Source organism: Bombina bombina, chromosome 6 (assembly GCF_027579735.1).
Source record: "Bombina bombina isolate aBomBom1 chromosome 6, aBomBom1.pri, whole genome shotgun sequence".
Classification (NCBI taxonomy): domain Eukaryota; kingdom Metazoa; phylum Chordata; class Amphibia; order Anura; family Bombinatoridae; genus Bombina; species Bombina bombina.
In genome coordinates, this window is record NC_069504.1 from 1120517765 (window position 1) to 1120537961 (window position 20197).

General features: G+C 37.9%; 1 protein-coding gene across 1 annotated transcript in view; it reads right to left on the reverse strand.

Annotated features, from left to right (window-relative positions):
- Positions 1 to 20197, reverse strand: part of LMNTD1 (lamin tail domain containing 1) — a 392761-nt gene that overhangs the window by 319632 nt on the left and 52932 nt on the right. The window contains exons 3-4 of the mRNA XM_053719705.1: positions 13771 to 13959; positions 11857 to 11950 (exon numbers count right to left, since the gene is read on the reverse strand). Coding sequence (XP_053575680.1) covers positions 11857 to 11950; positions 13771 to 13959 — 283 coding nt within the window. The remainder of the gene's footprint in view (positions 1 to 11856; positions 11951 to 13770; positions 13960 to 20197) is intronic.

Genomic DNA, 20197 nt, shown 5'->3' on the forward strand with positions numbered 1-20197 from the left:
GGTTAGGTTTGGGGTTAGGGTTAGGGTTAGGTTTGGGGTTAGGTTTGGGGTTAGGGTTAGGGGTTAGGTTTGGGGTTAGGGTTAGGGTTAGGTTTGGGGTTAGGGTTAGGTTTGGGGTTAGGGTTAGGGGTTAGGTTTAGGTTTGGGGTTAGGGTTAGGTTTAGGGTTTTGGTTTAGGGTTAGGGTTTAAGGGTTAGGGTTTAAGGGTTAGGGTTTTGGTTTAGGGTTTGGTTAGGGTTTAGGGGTTAGGTTTAGGGTTTAGGGTTAGGTTTGGGGTTAGGGTTAGGGTTTAGGGTTAGGTTTGGGGTTAGGTTTAGGGTTAGGTTTGGGGTTAGGGTTAGGGTTAGGTTTGGGGTTAGGGTTTTGGGTTTGGTTAGGGTTAGGTTTGGGGTTAGGTTTGGGGTTAGGGTTTGGTTTAGGTTTGGGGTTATGGGTTTGGTTTAGGTTTGGGGTTAGGGTTTTGGTTTAGGGTTTTGGTTAAACATTACAGTCCTTTATTTACCGTATTTAATGTATTTGTATACAGTATACCGGTATGTTTGATTTTAGCCACCAATTACGGTAGCAAGAGCTACTCAGGTGCTGAACCAAAAATGAGACTACTCCTAACCTTACAGTCCTAACCTACAGATAGCAAGAGAAGAAACAAAATTGATAATCGAATTTGCTTAACATTGCATGCTCTGTCTGAATCATGAAAGAAAAAATTGGTGTTTGATATCCCTTTAACTAGCAATGGGGATGGTATGTACCGGTAATCATGGCGGGGTGGGGGGCGGCAAAATGTATCATCGCCATAGCGCACTACCGTATATCCCAGAAAGTCCAGAAGGCAAAATCTACTGTATGTACCGTATACCGGTAAATCCAAGATGCTTTACGGTATTTCATTTCAAACTTTAAAAGCCTCCATAAAACACTGCTATTCACCAAACACAATCACAGTGTGTACAGGTCTTATGGAGTGAATGTGTGTGTGTTACTGACAGTTTTTTTCATCACTGTATTTTCTTGCAGAAAACCTTGTCCGTAGATACTGGTACAAAGATGATAAAGCAGAAAAGAATAGCATATAAGATTCCTTTTAAACTAGAGGTAGTAAAATATGCAAAGGAGCATGGAAACAGAGCAGCAGAGAGACATTTTGGGCCACCTCCAACTGAAAAAATGATAAGAGAGTGGAGAAAACAGGAGGATCAGCTGCAAAAAGCGAATAAAAGTAAGCACACTTTTCGTGGGCATGCTGCAAAGTGGCCACAGTTAGACGTGACCATGAAAGAATGGATCACACATCACCGGAATAATGGCTTATCAGTCTCTACAAAAATGATAATATATGAAGCCAAACGCATTGCTGTAGAGAATGGCATTCATGATTTTACTGGATCACCATCATGGTGCTACAGGTTTATGAGGCGATGTGGCCTTGCTATGCGCACCAAAACTAGAATTGCGCAAAAAGTGCCAGAAGAATATGAAAATAAGATTCTGTCTTTTCATAAATTTGTCATTGATGCTAGGAAGAAAAATGGGTTTGAAATTGGCCAGATTGGGAATATGGATGAAGTCCCGCTAACCTTTGATGTGCCATCTAATAGGACTGTTGATCTGAAAGGTGCCAAAACTATCACCGTGAAAACCTCCGGACATGAGAAAACCCATTACACGGTTGTGTTGTCTTGTTGTGCAGACGGCACCAAATTGCCACCCATGTTAATTTTCAAAAGAAAAACATTTCCAAAAGAAGTTATTCCAAGAGGAGTTGTTGTACATGTTCATGAGAAAGGATGGATGGACGAAAATGGAATGAGAATATGGCTTGAAAAAGTGTGGTGCAAACGTCCTGGAGGGCTTCTGAAAAAACCTGCCTTATTAGTGCTTGACCAGTTTAGAGCACATATTAGCGAAACTACAAAAAAGTGCTTTAAAGAAGTAAAGACTCATCTAGCTGTAATTCCGGGAGGTCTTACCAGCCAGCTGCAACCTCTCGACGTTTCTATCAACAAACCATTTAAGGTCTTTATGCGAGAGGAGTGGAACAAATGGATGGCTGCTGGTAATCATGATCTGACACCTACTGGACGAATGAAGAGGCCCTCTATCACTCAAGTTTGTGAATGGGTGAAAACATCATGGCACTCAGTGAAGGAGGAAATCGTTGTACAGTCATTCAAAAAATGTGGCATTAGCAATGCTTTGGATGGAACCGAAGATGATTTCTTAGCTGAAGATGAAGAAAGTGATGTTTGTGATCTCAACTTCTTAAATTCTGACTCTAGCGATTCAGAATTCTTGGGGTACACAGACTAGAAGAGTACTTGAAAGCTTAAAGTCTCCATTTGTTGATGACACTGATGATGGTTCTTTATTCCACTGTTGACTGTTCTATTATTCTGTTATAGTTTATTAAATAGTTTACTACACCATTTGATTCAGAATATTTTTTTTCTTGTTTTCCTCCTCTAAAAACTAGGTGCGTCTTATGGTCAGGTGCGTCTTATGGTGCGAAAAATACGGTATTTCAATCTTGTAATTTAGATTTTTTTGTTTGTAGTTTATTTTATTTTATTACAATAGTTATGTTAGGTTTATTTATAGTTTAATCTTATTTTTTTTTATTTCACAGGTAAGTTTTAATTTATAGTTATATATAACTATAAATATAGATATAGAGATAGTTATATCGTAAATTTAATTTAAAGTTGGGGGGTGTTAGGTTTAGGGGTTAATAGTTGAATTTAGTGATTTGCAATGTGGGGTCCGGCGGTTTAGGGGTTAATAGGTTTAGTATTAACGATGTGGGGGCTGGTGGTTTAGGGGTTAATAGGTTTATTCTAGTAGCAGCGATGTGGGGGCCGGCGGTTTAGAGGTTAACAGCTTTATATAGTGTTGGCTATGTGGGTGGGCGACGGATTAGGGGTTAATAAGTTTAATATAGTATTTGCAATGCGGGAGGGTGGCAGTTTAGGGGTTAATAGGTAGTTTATGGATGTTTACTTTGCAACATTTTAGTTATGAGTTTTGTGAAACATTTTTGTTTCGCAAAATCCATAACTACTGGTCTCAGATCGCGGAATGGATCAGGGTGGTATAGGCTATAACGCAAGCATTTTAGCCGGACCGCACAACCTGTAATACGGGTGCAATGAAAATCCAGCACTAAAAAGTCAATTTTTGAGTGTGGAAAGGATCGTTGCATTACAGACTAAGGGCTCCATGTACTAAGCCGTCAATTCATCCGTCATTTTAGACGCGGATAAACTCGCCGTTACTCGCCGCGGGCGGGGTGTCAGCTGTCACTATGTACTAATAATCCCCCAATAAATAGACAAGTCTAGCCCGCCGCGAGCAGTGGCGGATTATTGATAAATTTGACGCCTCGCTCGCCGCGACTAAGCTGATGTACTTAACTTTCAGTTGAATTGTCTGGCCAATTATTAACACATGACATGCAAGGTGTCACGAACATCATAGTAGTCGCGGGAATAGAATTTTGCTCCTATAACAGTTCAACTTATCTAAACAACTTTATTATTGTTCAAAATTTTTTGAAGAGTGATAACAGAGCGTTATTTTTGTAATATTTATTTACAATTTGGATATGGCTTCATCTGGATCTGATAATATATAAATATTAATATAAAAATAATTATAAAGATTGACAACTATACAATACAAATTTAAAATATAGATTACTCTTTAATTACAGTCGACAAATTTGGCGCAATTTATGTACATGGAAATGAGAGACAAATTAGACGCCAGTTATGCTGTACAATGCTGATATTACTGCCTTTTATATATGTCTAGACTGGCGTCTAGATTGACTTTCCTATTGTTTTGTACCTTGCCCGCCACCTAAAAGGTGGCGAGGCAAAAATAACGAGGTGGGAGCGGAAATTGTAGCGAGCGGACAAATAGATTTTTTAGTACATTCGTTTTTGGCGAGTTGGTGGTCAAATGTGTCTAATTACAGTGAAAAATGGAGAGGTAGCGAGGTTTGGCGGATAAGTACGCTCGCAATTTTAAAGATGCGAGTTTGAACATAGTTGACGACTTTGTACATATCAGTTTGCGAGTTTTGATGCGAGATTTGTTGCGGGTAGCTCGCTGACTGCTTAGTACATGGAGCCCTAAAACGCTTGCGTTATAGCTATACTGCAGCGACTTGTAATACGGGAGACCTGACATTCCATGTGCAATGGCCAATTTTTCAGTGGTATAGCCGTACCACCCCATAATGCAAAGCTTGTAATCTTGGTGATTTTTTGCATTATTTACACACCCGGTATAGCACAAAACTTGTAATCTTGGTGTCAAACTGTAAAGGAATTAAAAAATGCCTGGGACATGCATAAGGCTATCCTAAGAAAAAAGTAACATGTAAATGGGTAGACTTGATGGGCATTCTTGGTTCTTATCTACTGTCAAATTCTATGTTTCTATGTTTCTATAAACATATATATAAGTATGGTGGCAAACAGATGAGGGAAAGGCCCACAACAAAGACTGCACTACTAGCACTCTAAGCCTAGACTTGTAGGTGGAGAGAACAAAAAAAGGAACAACTCAAATATAACTTTTATTAGTTTTATGTTAAAAAATAGGGACCCAGTGTGAAACACATTAAAACAACCAAACAAGACCTGTTGATAATAAATCCTGTTGGTTTACTATTATTGCCTTTGAGGTGTAATATATTAGGTCAGGAATTTACACTGTGCGGTTTAGTACCTGGTGCAGAGACAAAATATTCCCTTGCTATAGTGGAGGGTAGTCACGGCTAATGATTCTGGTAGATTAGGGTAGAGAGAGTGTGGTTACAGTAAATGAAATAATAACAATGTGATTGTCTCTATTATGGTTAGTGCCACTGATATTTCGCATATGGTAATCTTTTATGGGAGGTAATAATGCTTAGGCACCTACAATCAGGGATTGTAATCATATATACTATATCTGGCAACCTTAATAAATAATCAGATAGAGACTATCTAATGTTAGGTTCTTGACGGTCCTTAACAAAGGTCTTTTACTATTATATTATTGAGGACTTGTGCTGTTAAGCGTTCGTGTAATGTTAAGTGTTCGTGTAATGCTTCAATACATGAATGTCTGCAACGTTCTGTCTACCTATTCTTGTTGGTTCGATATTGAATCTTTGTAAATTATTCAGAGACGCTATTTCCCTGGTTATAATTGTTTAAATGGTACTTGGTTGTACTTAATCTTCCCAACGGATTGCAGGAACAAATGTCACAGCAGCATTGTGGAATAAAGTAACAGCGAATATAGGTGTATCAAATTAAATGATGTACATAGTTGCTCTTGACCTCACACTAAGAACAAATGTATCCCCCTGACGCGTTTCACCCATATTGGGCTTTTTCCAACGTCAGGGGTTTGGGAGCTAACGGGAGCTCCATTTTTTAAAATCTTCCTTAGACTTGTTGATCGCTGTAGCGATACTAGGTGATATACACTATTTACTTTTACCGCTGCCAACCTATTGAAGCTATTGCTCAAAGGCAGCCCCTTTGATTGTGATACTTATGTACCTAGTACTAGTCTGTTGTAATTTATATAGAGACTTTATGATACACAAGTTATGGCTCACTTATTATTATAGATTATCTTGCTGTGAAAGTTGTTCCAGCATCATCTAGGAGGAAGGCGTGTGTTTTAGTGCTATCAACACTAGGCTTATTCTAGTACTAGTCCTTCTAATATTTGCTGACAATTTTGTCAAATACAGCCTACAGTGTGGCTGCTGAATAGAAGCTATTACTTTAGAACAACAGTAATTTATCGGATACATTTGCTCTTAGTGTGAGGTCAAGAGCAACAATGTACATCATTTAATTTGATACACCTATATTCGCTGTTACTTTATTCCACAATGCTGCTGTGACATTTGTTCCAGCAATCCGTTGGGAAGATTAAGTACAACCAAGTACTACCATTTAAACAATTATAACCAGGGAAATAGTGTCTGTGAATAATTTACAAAGATTCAATATCGAACCAACAAGAATAGGTAGATAGAACGTTGCAAACATTCATGTGTTGAAGCATTACACGAACACTTAACATTACACAAACGCTTAACAGCACAAGTCCTCAATAATATAATAGTAAAGACCTTTCTTAAGGACCGTCAAGAACCTAACATTAGATAGTCTCTATCTGATTATTTATTAAGGTTGCCAGATATAGTATATATGATTACAATCCCTGATTGTAGGTGCCTAAGCATTATTACCTCCCATAAAATATACCATATGCGAAATATCAGTGGCACTCACCATAATGGAGACAATCACATTGTTATTATTTCATTTACTGTAACCACACTCTCTCTACCCTAATCTACCAGAATCATTAGCCGTGACTACCCTCCACTATAGCAAGGGAATATTTTGTCTCTGCACCAGGTACTAAACCGCACAGTGTAAATTCCTGACCTAATATATTACACCTCAAAGGCAATAATAGTAAACCAACAGGATTTATTATCAACAGGTCTTGTTTGGTTGTTTTTATGTGTTTCCCACTGGGTCCCTATTTTTTAACTTAAAACTAATAAAAGTTATATTTTAGTTGTTCCTTTTTTTGTTCTCTCCACCTACAAGTCTAGGCTTAGAGTGCTAGTAGTGCAGCCTTTGTTGTGGGTCTTTCCCTCATCTGTTTGCTGTTTATGATTGCTGCACCGCCACTCCCCTCTCATACAGTGGAGGCTCTAATACGTTTAGAGTCTCAGAAATAACTAAATATTAGGGGAGCGAGACCTAGTGGTGCCATTGTACATTTGTGTTTGTGTATATATATATATATATATATATATATAAGTATATTGGAGCCCTTTGCAGTTAAGTAGCTGAAAACATGAAAAAGCAATATTCATCTATACTATAATCGCGTTTGTAACGCATCCTGAAAGGAATGTTAGCTGTGCAAGGCAGCCAAAAGAATCCACCTGGATACAGCGTAGGCAAATGAAGCCTTAAATAAACAAAAACATGCAATTGCCTGCAAAAAATAACTAAAAAACACGTAACCGCCCGCAAGAAATAAAAACAAAAATTAACCACCCGCACGAAATAAAAAAACCTAATCAACTGTACAAAGTATAACAAAAAAAAAACTAACCTCCCGCACGAAGTATTAACAAACACCTAAACCGCCAGCCCCCACATCACAAAATAATAAAGTAATTAACCCCTAATCCGCAAATTAAACAACGCAAATAACATAATTAAAATATTAACCCCTAAACCGCCAACCCCCCACATCGCAAATAAACCTAATTAACCTATTAACCCCAAACCACCAACCCCCCACATCGCAATAAACTTAACCTATTAACGCCTAAACCACCAACCACCAACCACCCACATCCCAATAAACCTAATTAACCTATTAACCCCTAAACCGCCAAACCCCCACAATGCAATAAACCTAATTAATCTATTAACTCCTAAACCGCCAACCCCCCACAATGCAAATAACTAATTTAATTACTAAGCCCCCTAACCTAACACTCCCCTAAATTAACCCCAATTAATAAATAAACTAAGTTACAATTAAAATAAAACCTAACATTAAATTACAAAAAATGAATCTAAAATTACAAAAAATAGAAAAGTCTAAAATTACAGAACAAAATAAACAAAATATCAAAAATAAAACTTATTAGACCTAATCCCTTTGAAAATAAAAAAGCCCCCCAAAATAAAAACACCCCCTAATCTAAACTACCAATAGCCCTTAAAAGGGCCTTTTTAGGGCATTGCCCTAAGTTAAACAGCTCTTTTACTTTTAAAAAATACTAAGTTCCCCCCTAATAGTAAAATCCCCCCACCCACCAAACCCCCCAAAATAAAAAAAAACACTAAAAAACCCTAAACTACCCATTTTCCCTAAAGGGGCATTTGTATGGGCATTCAGCTCTTTTACTGCCCTTAAAAGGGCATTCAGTTATTTTACAAGCCCATTAAATCCCTAATCTTAAAAAACAAACAAACAAAAACAAAACTAAATCTAACCCTCAAAAAGGTACTCACCATTCCTGAAGTCCGGTGGAGAAGGTCTTCTTCCAGGCGGCTCCATCATCTTATGTCTTCATCTGAAGTGAATGCGGCGTGGAGCGGGGTGCTGAGATGGCTTCCCCCGATTCACAGATCCTCAATGGCGTTCCTCAGCGGCGGTCCTCAGCAGTGGTCTTCAGTGGTGATCTTCATCAGTGGTCTTCAGCGGCGACGGTCCAAAGTGGCGGGGAGGCTCCTCTTCATGCGATCGTCCATGAAATAAATTTGGGGTACCTTGCATTCCTATTGGCTGAAATTTTTAAATCAGCCAATAGGATGAGAGCTACTGACATCTTATTGGCTGATTTGAACAGCCAATAGGATTTCAGTAGTTCTAATACTATTGGCTGATTTCAAAATTTCAGCCAATAGGAATGCAAGGTACCCCAAATTGAATGCGGTACCTTGCATTAAATTTTCAGTGTATGATGGAGATTGGATGAAGAAGAGCCTCCACGCCGCTTTGGACCGCCGCCACTGAAGACCGCCGATGAGGACCGCTGGTTAGGACCGCCGTTGAGGACCACCGCTCCGGATCCGTGCATCGGGGAAGCCAGCTCCGCACCTCCGCTATGCACCGCCTTCGTTCCGGATGAAGATAGAAGATGATGGAGCCTCCTGGCAAAAGACCTTCTCCGCCGGACTTCAGGAAAGATGAGTACCTATTTGGGGCTTAGTCTTAGGCTTTTTTTTTTGGGGTGGCTTTTTTTTTAGATTAGGGTTTTTTGGGCTTTAAAAGAGCTGATTGCCCTTTTAAGGGCAGTAAAAGAGCTGAATGTCCTTTTTAGGGCAATTCCCATACAAATGCCCCTTTAGGGGCAATGTGTAGCTTAGGTTTTTTTAGACTTAGTATTTTTTATTTTGGGGGGTTGGGGGAGTGGGGCGTTTTACTGTTAGGGGGTAATTGGTAAAAAAAAATTAAGAAAAAGAGCTGTTTAACTTAGGGCAATGCCCTACAAAAGCTCTTTTAGGGGCTATTGGTAGTTTAGTATTAGATTAAGGGGTGTTTTTATTTTGGGGGAAATTTTTATTTTTATAGGGGTATTAGTTTAGGTTTAAATTTTTTATTTTTGATAGCTTTGTTCATTTTTTTCTGTCATTTTACATTTTTTATTTTTTGTAATATCACCTTTGGGATTTGTCATTTTTTAAATATAGACTGCGCTCTGAGCAGGCTTATTGCCTAGTATTTAATAAATTGTTATACATTGTATTTACTGTAAATATTTCCCATTCCAATGCTCTGCACATAGCAGAATATTTATAAATAGATCTATACCTATATATAATCATGTGTATATATATGTATAGATATATATTGTACCGAAATACCATCAGATATATGTAGAAATGTATTTATGAATAAATAGAACGTATTCTGTTATGTGAAGAACATTGGAATGTTAAATATTCATTTTAGGTTAGCGCACTTGAGAATATGCAATTGGGTTTGCGGTTGAGTAGGATATTAGTTTTGTTCCCACTTTTTTTGGTATATTAACTTCTATTGGGGAATATGTTAATGAGCACACAATATCCTAACTTCGTCTTTTTGCGTGCATCAGGTTAGTGCGCATGCAAAATCTTTTTACTTTCAAATATGAGCGCTACCCAACGCGCGCAAAAAGCTTACTACTAGTGGAGTTAGCGCACAAGTGGGAAGTTAAATACCTCCTTACTTGTAATCTGGCTCAAAGTATTTATTTATGCACAGTGAAAAATGAACCTTCCTTTATCTATTTTGCCTGATTTTACAGTAATCCAGTGACAGTGTTTCAGTTTTTCTCATTACCACCAGACATCTGAAGTGCACCTCGCCAGGCCCTTAACCCCTTTCTCAGGCTCAGCGATCGTTTTATCAGGAGCTCACTTATAACTGGTTGATCAGCTGCACATTTTTATCTATGGCCTCAGCAAAAGAGATAACAAGAACATAACCAAAACGTTTTACAAAGAGTACATCCCTGGACTGCAAAACAATGCAAATTTTGAACAAAATAACAGTTTAAATGCTTTTTTAAAATGCATTTAGACCTTTTGCAATGTAGTTCTTATTAGCTGGTATATATAGAAATGATGCTGGGCTGTCAGTGCACACAGTACTTTACAGAGCTGACAGACAGCAGCATGAATAGATGAACTATGCACCAGGTGAGATGTTTCTTACAGTCTAGTGCCCAGCAATGTATTGTTCCATCGTGATATTCAGTTTGGCATTTTGCTGCCGTGCACCACAAATCACAGGAGACAAACATGAATCTAGACTTGAAGGATGTGCCATCTATTTATACATTACAGAGCTGGCATCAGATGAAGGCCCAGATGTTAAATAACAGAAGAACCAAACGCACACAGCAGGAGAGCGGAACAGCGAGTTTGTCTCCCACCGTATAATGTGAGATGCTGAAAATATTAGAACCATGATTCTGCAATTTGTATGTCCTTGTACTGAGTGATTTCATGTATTTATAACCATGAACTTACACAGTGTATTAACCTAAAGACGTGACTGAGGGATTTGGTGACCCAGATTTATTAAAGCAAAGCACAGGAAGCCAGGGAGATGGTATAAATAAATAAATATGCTGAATTGTTAGATGTTGCTGCTCACAGTGCAAACAGCGCAAACACGCTTTTTTATATGCTTTTGCTCGGGCCAGCAGCATTCATTGTACTGAAAGCAACTGCAAGAACCCCATTTCAAATGGACTGGACTCTAACAACCCCCCCCCCCCCATTAGGAGGCTGAATTCTGCTGCTGCTTCTTGATTAGATAACTTTTCTATAGTTAATACTTTAGTTTTTAAATTTTCAGTGTAGGTGGTGGATTTTTCAGGCATAGGCAGCTATTAAGGGATAAAGGAATTGAGAGCAATTTACAGTTAAATATCCCTTAAAGGGCCATAATACCCAAATGCTGAAACACTTGAAAGTGATGCAGTATAGCTGTAAAAAGCTGACTAGAAAATATCACCTGAACATCTCTATGTAAAAAAGAAAGATATTTTACCTCCAAAAGTTTCTCAGTAGCCACATCCCATTGTAAAGGATTTCTAAGCAGCAAATCAGTATGTCTGTCCCAGGACAGCTGAAGGGTTGAGCATCGGGCACTCTCATGTTATTTCCCTATTCAGTGTAAGGAAGTTTACAATGAAATCTCATGAGAGTTAAGTCAAATCTCATGAGATCACAGTAAAAGAGTTCATGACCTCAGCACTGCTGATGCTGATTGGCTGCTGTTCATTTCTTCATTTTTTTTTTTACCTGCAGCTGGGCAGCAGCTGAGTATAACTTTTTACACAGAACTTACTCTGTTGAGCTGAGGAGATTGTGAGGTAAAATATCTTCCTTTTTTACATAGAGACGCTCAGGTGATATTTTCCTGTCAGCTTTTTACAGTTATACTGCATCAGTTTCAAGTGATTTAGCATATGAGTATTATGTCCCTTTAAGGAATTTGTGTACAAGTAATTATTTTACCCTATAATATGCCTTTATGGACATAATTAATAGGCGAATAGGGGCACAGAATAATGACTTGATGGTATTAGGTAACATAAGTACTAAATAGCTAGATGCTCACAAGTGAGGATGAGAGGCTGATTAGAGATCTACAGTAGTTCCAAAACAATGTCTGGTCAACCAGAACAACTGATGTTCCTCTGGAATTTGATAGTTCAGAATCCAAGAGAGGAAATTTTATCTGTTCAGCAGATGATTACAGACCTGGAACAACATCCCACCCTATTCGTATTCACGCGTTTCATACCTTCATGTGATTCTCTTTTAGCACCTTTATGTGATCGGTCAGCTCCAAAACCTGATCCTGAAGATGTAAACGCTTCAAAAATTCTTCTTCATATCTTAAAAACACAAAAAACTAAAGTTATATTCTGCAGATGGCCGACAATCACAGCTTTTATTCTGCCGAGGGCCACAATATGTTCTTCCTTTCAAGCCTTTTTTAAACTTTTGGAATAAAGTTTGTTATTATTGACTGTTTCATTGTTTGGTATTTCTACTATTGAATTGTTATTTACTAGAGATATTTACTGTTTATTATATTGTACCACACAGGGTACAGAAATGCTGAAGTCATTGTCCGCTTTGTGTGTTAGAATTATTGTGTTATTCTGCACTTTTATGTTGTAGGTGAAATAATTATCAGAAATATCTGAAGTTGTACAAATCACTTTTTGTAGCTTTTTTTTTTATACAGAAAACGCAGTTGCCGGTCACATGGATGGCAGCAAGTAATGACTATAGTGACTCCCCTGAACCAGAGTGTGGCCAACCTATTATTTAATGCTAAATCATTGTTCTACCACTCTTTTAGAATAATATATAAATGTGGTCATTTTTATTTATTATACTTATAAATTCCTGCTGTCATTCCTATTCACTGCCCTTTTTTGTCAAAGTATTTTATTGTATTTTATATTATTACATTATAAGTTATGTTTGTTATTATTCATATTAATCACACTAAGCTACTTTCATTTTATTGTTAAATCTTACAAATTAATACTTAACAGCTTGTACTCATTTTAGTCTACCAATTGATTTGTTCTATATTTTGTACTTTGTGTGCATTTGAACTGAATAACTATTTAATACCAGTTGTATTATTCATAAGTGTTTCTTTCAATAAAAAGAATATTTAAAATAAAAATCCAGTGCAAAATGCGTACACCAATAAATGATCTTATACATTTAACATGTAACTCCATAACTCCTGTAGAGATGCTAGAGTTTATGGGCCCCAATTCACACAATAAAACAAAATGTTGCTGGAGGTTGCTGCCAGATGACAGTTATTGCTTTGCCAGATATTACAGGTATAAGGAGACAAAACCTCTCATCAAAATAAGACCAATGCCCTGACCTGTCAGGTATTGTCACTGGTTAATGTGATTAACCAATCAGAAATGTGGGAAGGCTCAAAGTTGCGGATCATGTAAAGGAGGCTACCAATGGGGGAATGCACAGGAGGTTAGATTTAGTGGTGAATATTTGCAATGGGAAAGAGAATCATGGGAAAAATTGCATAAGGGGGTGTTTCCAGTGGTAATCACATGGATGTGATTGTGATCGGGATAGTATGGAGTGTTTGATGGGTTTTGCAGGGTATTGTGCTGGGAAAGCGTCAAGGTTAGGGTTAATTGCTCTGGGACAGGATTATTGTTAAGGTTAATTGCACTGGGACAGGGTTGTGATTAGTGTTATGTGTGCTTGAGCAGGGTTGCCATTATTGTTAATAGCAGAAGGGAGGACTGAGTAAGGGACTTGGTTAGGGTTTATTAGCAGTTGGGGGTTAATCAATGCATGGGACAAATGTATTTACTTCACCATGAGCTTTACAATGCTTAAAGGCTAGAGTAAAGACTTTACACCAGCTTTTATTAAAAAAGTGCAATGACAAAGGGGTCTGAGTTGACAATGTAGCATTCCACACACATATTAGGAACAGTCATATGATGCATTGTATTTATATTGTAGCAACTTCCGTTCACAGTAATATCTGTTGCTGATACTTCTTACTGTTGCAGTATTTGGGCCTCTAAACGTATGGGCAGCTAGAGAGTGTTAGCTGAATTATGCTATTGATAACAAATGGGCTATGACTTTGCTGTGGCTCTGTCTCTATCTCGTCTTGTCATTTGAGTGTTTACATTCAGATCACCTCTGCTGAGCCATTAGGATATTTTGTTGTAGACCCTCCAGTTCTTGCTTTGCTAGGTCAAGCTGTAGGGATGGAGACATTGCAGCCATCTTTAGAGTCTGTATATCGGCTTCCTTCTGCGCCACCAGAAGGCTCAAAGCATTTATCTCTTCATCCTTTTTCAGAAGGTCAGTGTTCATCTCCAGCAGTCTGTATTTAAATGGAGAGAAGAAGAAAATATTATGTTGTAACGCATTTTCAGCAGCTTTTTAGCCAAATAAGGCTACTTTTTGATTCAGCACAATCACAATAGCAAAATTTCAGCTCTTTCTCCCACTCGCAAATGGGTTTTGCCCACTTAAAGAAAGCCCTATTTACGCTATGGAGCCAAAAACTGCTCGGCGACCATAATACATTTCCAGCTCACTTTTTAAGACTATTTTTGAAATATTAAATTCAGCACCTCTAAACACTTGATAAGTCCTTGGAATTGCTTTCATTCATAAATAGCCACTGGAAACATTCTAGAGGTTTGTTAACATATGTGATATTGATTCATTAAAGTGGGATCAGAGAATTTGACCCCTTACGCTTATGGCTAAATTATAACCATATAACTGTAGAAATAATGTATAACCCCTATCATAAAATCCATACATTCTAAGGTAAAAAAACTAATTGGTGCACTACAGTGATCGTGCAAAAAAAGTACATTTGTAAGGCTACTTTAAATCAATAATATAGATTTTAATAATGCAGAGAAAAGATGCACAATATTACAAAGACTTTATAATGTTGTGCTTCTTTTCTCTTCATTATTGAAAAGGCTTTCATATTAATAGTTCTACATTCTTGATTTAAAGTAGCCTTACAAATTAACTTTTTGTGCAGACTCACTGTATTGTAACCAATTAATTGATTAATTAAACCTCTCTTCATCCCCATTGGAGAGGCTGTATACAGTAAACAAGGTACACATTTACTTATGTGTAGGCACATATACATATGTAAATGTGATAACTTCATGATATCATGTAATATTAGAAAAGTGGAAATAGATGCAAGCTAGGTGGGGATCCTACAGTCCAAAAATATAATAAAATGTATGGCATATATATATATGGACCGTGGCTCCAAGAAAGTGTATATGGCAGTCAAAAATATCTCCTTTATGTGCAGGAGAATCAAATGCAAATACAGCGAATCGGGCTGTAAAGCTTATGTAGAAGCTGTCTCAGGCTCACCAAGGCAAGCGTACTAACTCTGCATTCCAGTGGGGGTCAGACGACTGCGGGGGTCCAAGGCGTCCTCTCTTCCTGTTAGCTGGAGAGACTTTGTGGACTTGAAAAATCTGTCGAGCCGCTCATCCTAATTCCTCCCTCTGGTTGTGGGTAAGCTGCGTGTGTGGGAGCATCACTGGTCCCGTGACATTGCAGGCAGTAGCCTTATTCATAGCTCTGAATAAGGCTATGGCCAAAACGCGTAATCTTGTTTGTTAGGCGTTTCTAACTCATCCATGTTGATAGTGCTTTTAAACCTTATGATCAAATAAAGCATTTAACTTTTATTTTCACTCTACGAGGAGATTCTGGATTCTTTATTGTATTTTTCATGATATCATGTACAGCTATGTCAATCGCACATTCGTAAATGGCTTTTTATAGGAGAACGAGCCTCCAAGCACGCTAAATCCAAAGTGCATATATTATTGATCTCACTGTTACAAATTTTCATTCCAGATTACAAATTCAATTATACATGCACTGTTGTGAACAAGATTTGACTCAAAAAGTCCTTTTTGTTAGCTTTTCGGTTCACAATGGCAAGTTTTTAACTACCGATACTATACAGCATTTGGCTGATATGAAAAATTCAGTTTTAGGAGCCGATAGATGATAGATTGTGATCGACCCCTTAGTGTTAAAAATAAATCCTTCATTAATAAATTATAGAAAATATATGAGCTTCATATGCCCTACAGTAAAATAGCTTCATCCCTATTCTAGGCTGTGAACACAGAAACATATAGCGGATCATGTTCGCCGCACATCGATAAATACACTGTTGGCATTAATCATTGAATAGGCATTTCACTAGAAATGCTTGTGCAATGCCGCCCCTGCACATTCGTGGCCAATCGGATTGTGCGATCAGGCGGATTGCTGTCCACCGCCTCAGAGGTAGCGGACAAGTTAAGAAGCAGCGGTCTTAAGACCCCTGCTTCTACTCCTGTTTCCGGCGAGCCTGAAGGCTCGTGCGGAAACAGCTGCATTGGGGGGCTTGATAAATCGGCCCCATAGAGTGCACAGTGAGTTGAATAATATTAAGCATGATAAGTGTGAAAGACTGGCTCAACATTGCTAAATATAAACATTGGTTTTGCCAGAAACCACTTGGATCACTTAACTTAAAAGAGAAAAATGTATTTCAGACAAATGTTCACTTGACCTTGTGATGTTCTAGATAGCAAATGGTCATTTCTTACCCTTTTCACACCAGATTTAGAGCAATGAAAGAGGGAAAGGAAAGCACTGAATCTGCATATCACTCTCAGTAGAAATTATCCCAATTGGAAACAGATGAAAGAAAAATCTTCTAGACACTTAATTCAAGAAATACAAAGAATTGTCAAGGAGACAGCCCAGCCGTCTCTAGGGAAATAAACACATAGCTGAGACCTCACTTTATAAGGAGCAGTCTCTTTTGTTTACACAATGGGTTAACTACTAAATATCTTATAGTTAAAAGAAAGGACTGGGTGTTAGAACTAAAGATACATATTGTATTTGTTTGTCTACAATGAGGCTGAACCAATTGTCTAAAACTATTAAAACTACTTTGCTCACAAGCAGTGGGTGTGCCCAGCATTTAACAGATTTATAAAGGAAAATATATCAGTGGCGAAAATATGAGCGCCAAAAAAGGGGCAGCTAATTCGCCACATAGCCAGTATGAAACTGCACAAATTCACAAATATTTATCTAAAAAATCTGCTGCACCACAAAACACAATAAAGGCTGAAATACACTTCATATAAATATATATGTGTGTGTATATGTGTGTGTGTGTGTGTGTGTATGTATATGTGTGTGTATGTATATGTGTGTGTATATGTATATGTGTGTGTATATGTATATATGTGATATGTATATATATATATATATATATATATATATGTGTGTGTGTGTATATGTATATATGTGTGTGTGTATATGTATATGTGTGTGTGTGTATGTATATGTGTGTGTATATGTATATACAGTATGTGTGTGTATATGTGTGTGTGTGTATGTATATGTGTGTGTGTGTGTGTGTGTATGTATATGTGTGTGTGTGTGTGTGTGTGTGTATGTATATGTGTGTGTGTGTATGTATATGTGTGTGTGTGTGTGTATATGTATATGTGTGTGTATATGTATATATGTGATATGTATATATATATATATATATATATGTGTGTGTGTGTATGTATATATGTGTGTATATGTATGTACTGTATATATGTGTGTGTGTATATGTATATATGTGTGTATTTATATATGTACTGTATATATGTGTGTGTTTATATATGTACTGTATATATGTGTGTGTGTACATATTTAAGTATGTGTGCAGTGTTTTTAACTTATATCTCAATAGAAAATCATAGCTTAAATGTTAGTGAAACAGTCAACTATTTGAGTTTTTCAGTGGTTTTGGATATACAACTCCATTACTGAATGTGTCTCCGGTGCTTACTTTCCACCTTAGCTGTTGATGGATGTACATTCGAATAGCATTTCAATCTGAAGTCCCAGACTTATGTTCCATATGCAGCATAACATTCATTTCCTGGTATTCTAAACCTCTCTGAGATATTCTAAAATAATCCTCCAGCACTGCGAGCAGGTCCGGACTGAGAATAAAAAAGTTGGAAACCAACCCTATTTTCCATTGACTCAGTATAATGTGCACACCTCATTTTCTCAAAGGGGTTTACAGGGATACTCCTTCCCCAATATTTTGTTTCAGAATTATATTAGTTTGTATTAAAAAAGTGCCCACTTGTTAAATGTACTCTAAAGCCCATTTGCATCCATTAATCACTCCTTTAAATTGTAGCTTTCCAGCCCCAGCTGCTGTAGACCACCGGGAAAACTCCTGGTAGGTCAATCCAGCCTTGACTGCGAGATCCCTAGTGAAATTCTAAAAATGCAGATTTTGCTTTACTTCTCCAAGGGACATTTCCAGCATTTCTGTATGTGAAAGAGAGACAATTAAGTCCAGTGCAAAATTAAACTGCATGACGTCACAGTTCTGCTGCATTTACACTTTATTCTTTGTATTTTATATCACTTTACTCTTAAGATTAAATTGTATTTGTAATGGATACCAAACTGCAAAGGTCAAACCCTCACCCCTTAAACCTAGCCCCCACCAATTTCTCACCAGATTTGGACTTTTGAGATTATTTGCGATCTCCCAGATGTTTGGTTTATTTGTTTTGTGTTCTTTATACCCTTTACGGAAGAGCAGATCTCTGGCTGCCCAGCCCCTCTCCAGCCGGGCTCCTGGAACTACCGGCCGGCCGTCCACGCTTCACCAAATAACCGCTAACATTCACACCAGGTCGCTCCAGCGGCCCTTCAACCCAGAGCTCCGCTCTTTTGGGGATTGATACCCCCTACGGAGGACAAGAGGTGGGGGAATTTCCAGAGTCGAACTCCCTTGGGAACTGGTGGTTCCAGACCCCCTTACAACTCCTATTTCTCCATGGCCTTCCTGGTGTACGTTTGATCACCCGTAGCTCCGGCCCCTAGCCATGGATCACATCACTTTTTAGAGTGTAGCATCTGGCGATCGAGGGCTTTCTAACGACACCCTGGAAGTGCCACCACTCCCCCGGAATCACCCTGAAATAACCACCTCTGTACAACTGGGACTCTGTAAGACAATGGACACTATGGGGGGGTGCCAGCCTGTCTGGAGGGGCGGGAATGGTGGGAGATCTAAGGGTCTGATAAGAATCCTTATCAAGATGTGTTTGTGTAGATAATCAGTGTGTTTCCACAATAAAGTTGTTCTTTGTTTCACCCGAGTACTGGTTCTGTCTGGTTATTTGGTTGAGCTCCGCTATAATCACTTTGCTCCACTAAATAGCGCCATGTTCCAGGTATAGGATGGACTCCTCTGGCGGAGCTACTCAGTCGGGGTAGCAGTTGTCTATCACAGTTTTACATTTTATTTTGTATACAGCAGTGTATTTAGGATTGTGATTTTACAAATTCTGATTATGCCTTCACAGTTTCTGTGTAACTTTAACAAATTATATACTTTGTAAATTTATGTGTATCTTTTATAAATTATATTGCACTTTTCATGTCTTTTATTTAAATTAAAACTGAAAAACTGTCAGCTTCAGTCTGCAAGAGAGTGTCATTACTTTCTATTGGCCAGATAATCAAACATTCTCTAGTTTGGAGAGAGAATATAATGCTGACTTTACAGGGGAGGGATGTTCTAAGAAAAGGGGAGGAACCTGGAAATCCCAGAGAGATGAGAAAGGCCTTCCATAGAAAGTAATGAAGCTCTCCGGGATACAAAATTTCACAAGGGAGAGAGAAGGTAACTGGAGAACCCATGGGGCTTATATAAGGGCTCAGTTTGCATAAATTCCAAATTAAACTGAAATGTTTTCACTACAATTTAACTTGCTTTTGTCTATATTTTAGTACATATTACTTTTTGGTTAGTTAAAATAATTGTATTCTAAATTTTTAGCAAACTTCACCTGCATACAGCTGGTGAGACAAATCAGTGAGACCAGCTTGTTTAAAATACTTAGAAAATTTCACAAGACTTTTGAGAGAGCTTCAGACATACCCTGGGAACTCTACTGTCCAGGCAGGGAACTGCCCTGTCCCTCCCACTTTCTGAAACTGTCAGTTTACAATGGAGAAAATACAAAGTGCAATGTAATTTGTATAACATACACAGAAATATACAAAATATGACCCTAAGTTATTAAAGTAACACAGAAACTTTCAAAGCATAATCAGAATGTGTAAAATCCCTGCTAGATCGAAAATTAAATGTATTAAAATATAAATGAGAAAGTGCAAAGCTTAAATGCAATAATACTGAAAGGACCCAATATGAACTGTAAAGTAATATAAAATACAATGCACAAAGTGTAACAGAACTCTCATATCATGCAGTGCTATACTGCACTCTGCTTGAGATCTCACAGTGCTGGAGAGTTCTGCCCTTTTTCTTTTGAAAATTCAGTGAGTTCAGTCTTTGTGAAGTATGAACTACAGTTTCTCTCCAAGCTGGAGAACCTCTGGATATCAGGGACTCAGTGAGCTATTTTCAGAAGTCCTGTGTTGACTACCTTTAAATTAATAATGTAACAGTCAATATCAACTCATGCTAAGCTCATAGGATGTCTGAGGGCAAAATGATTTGT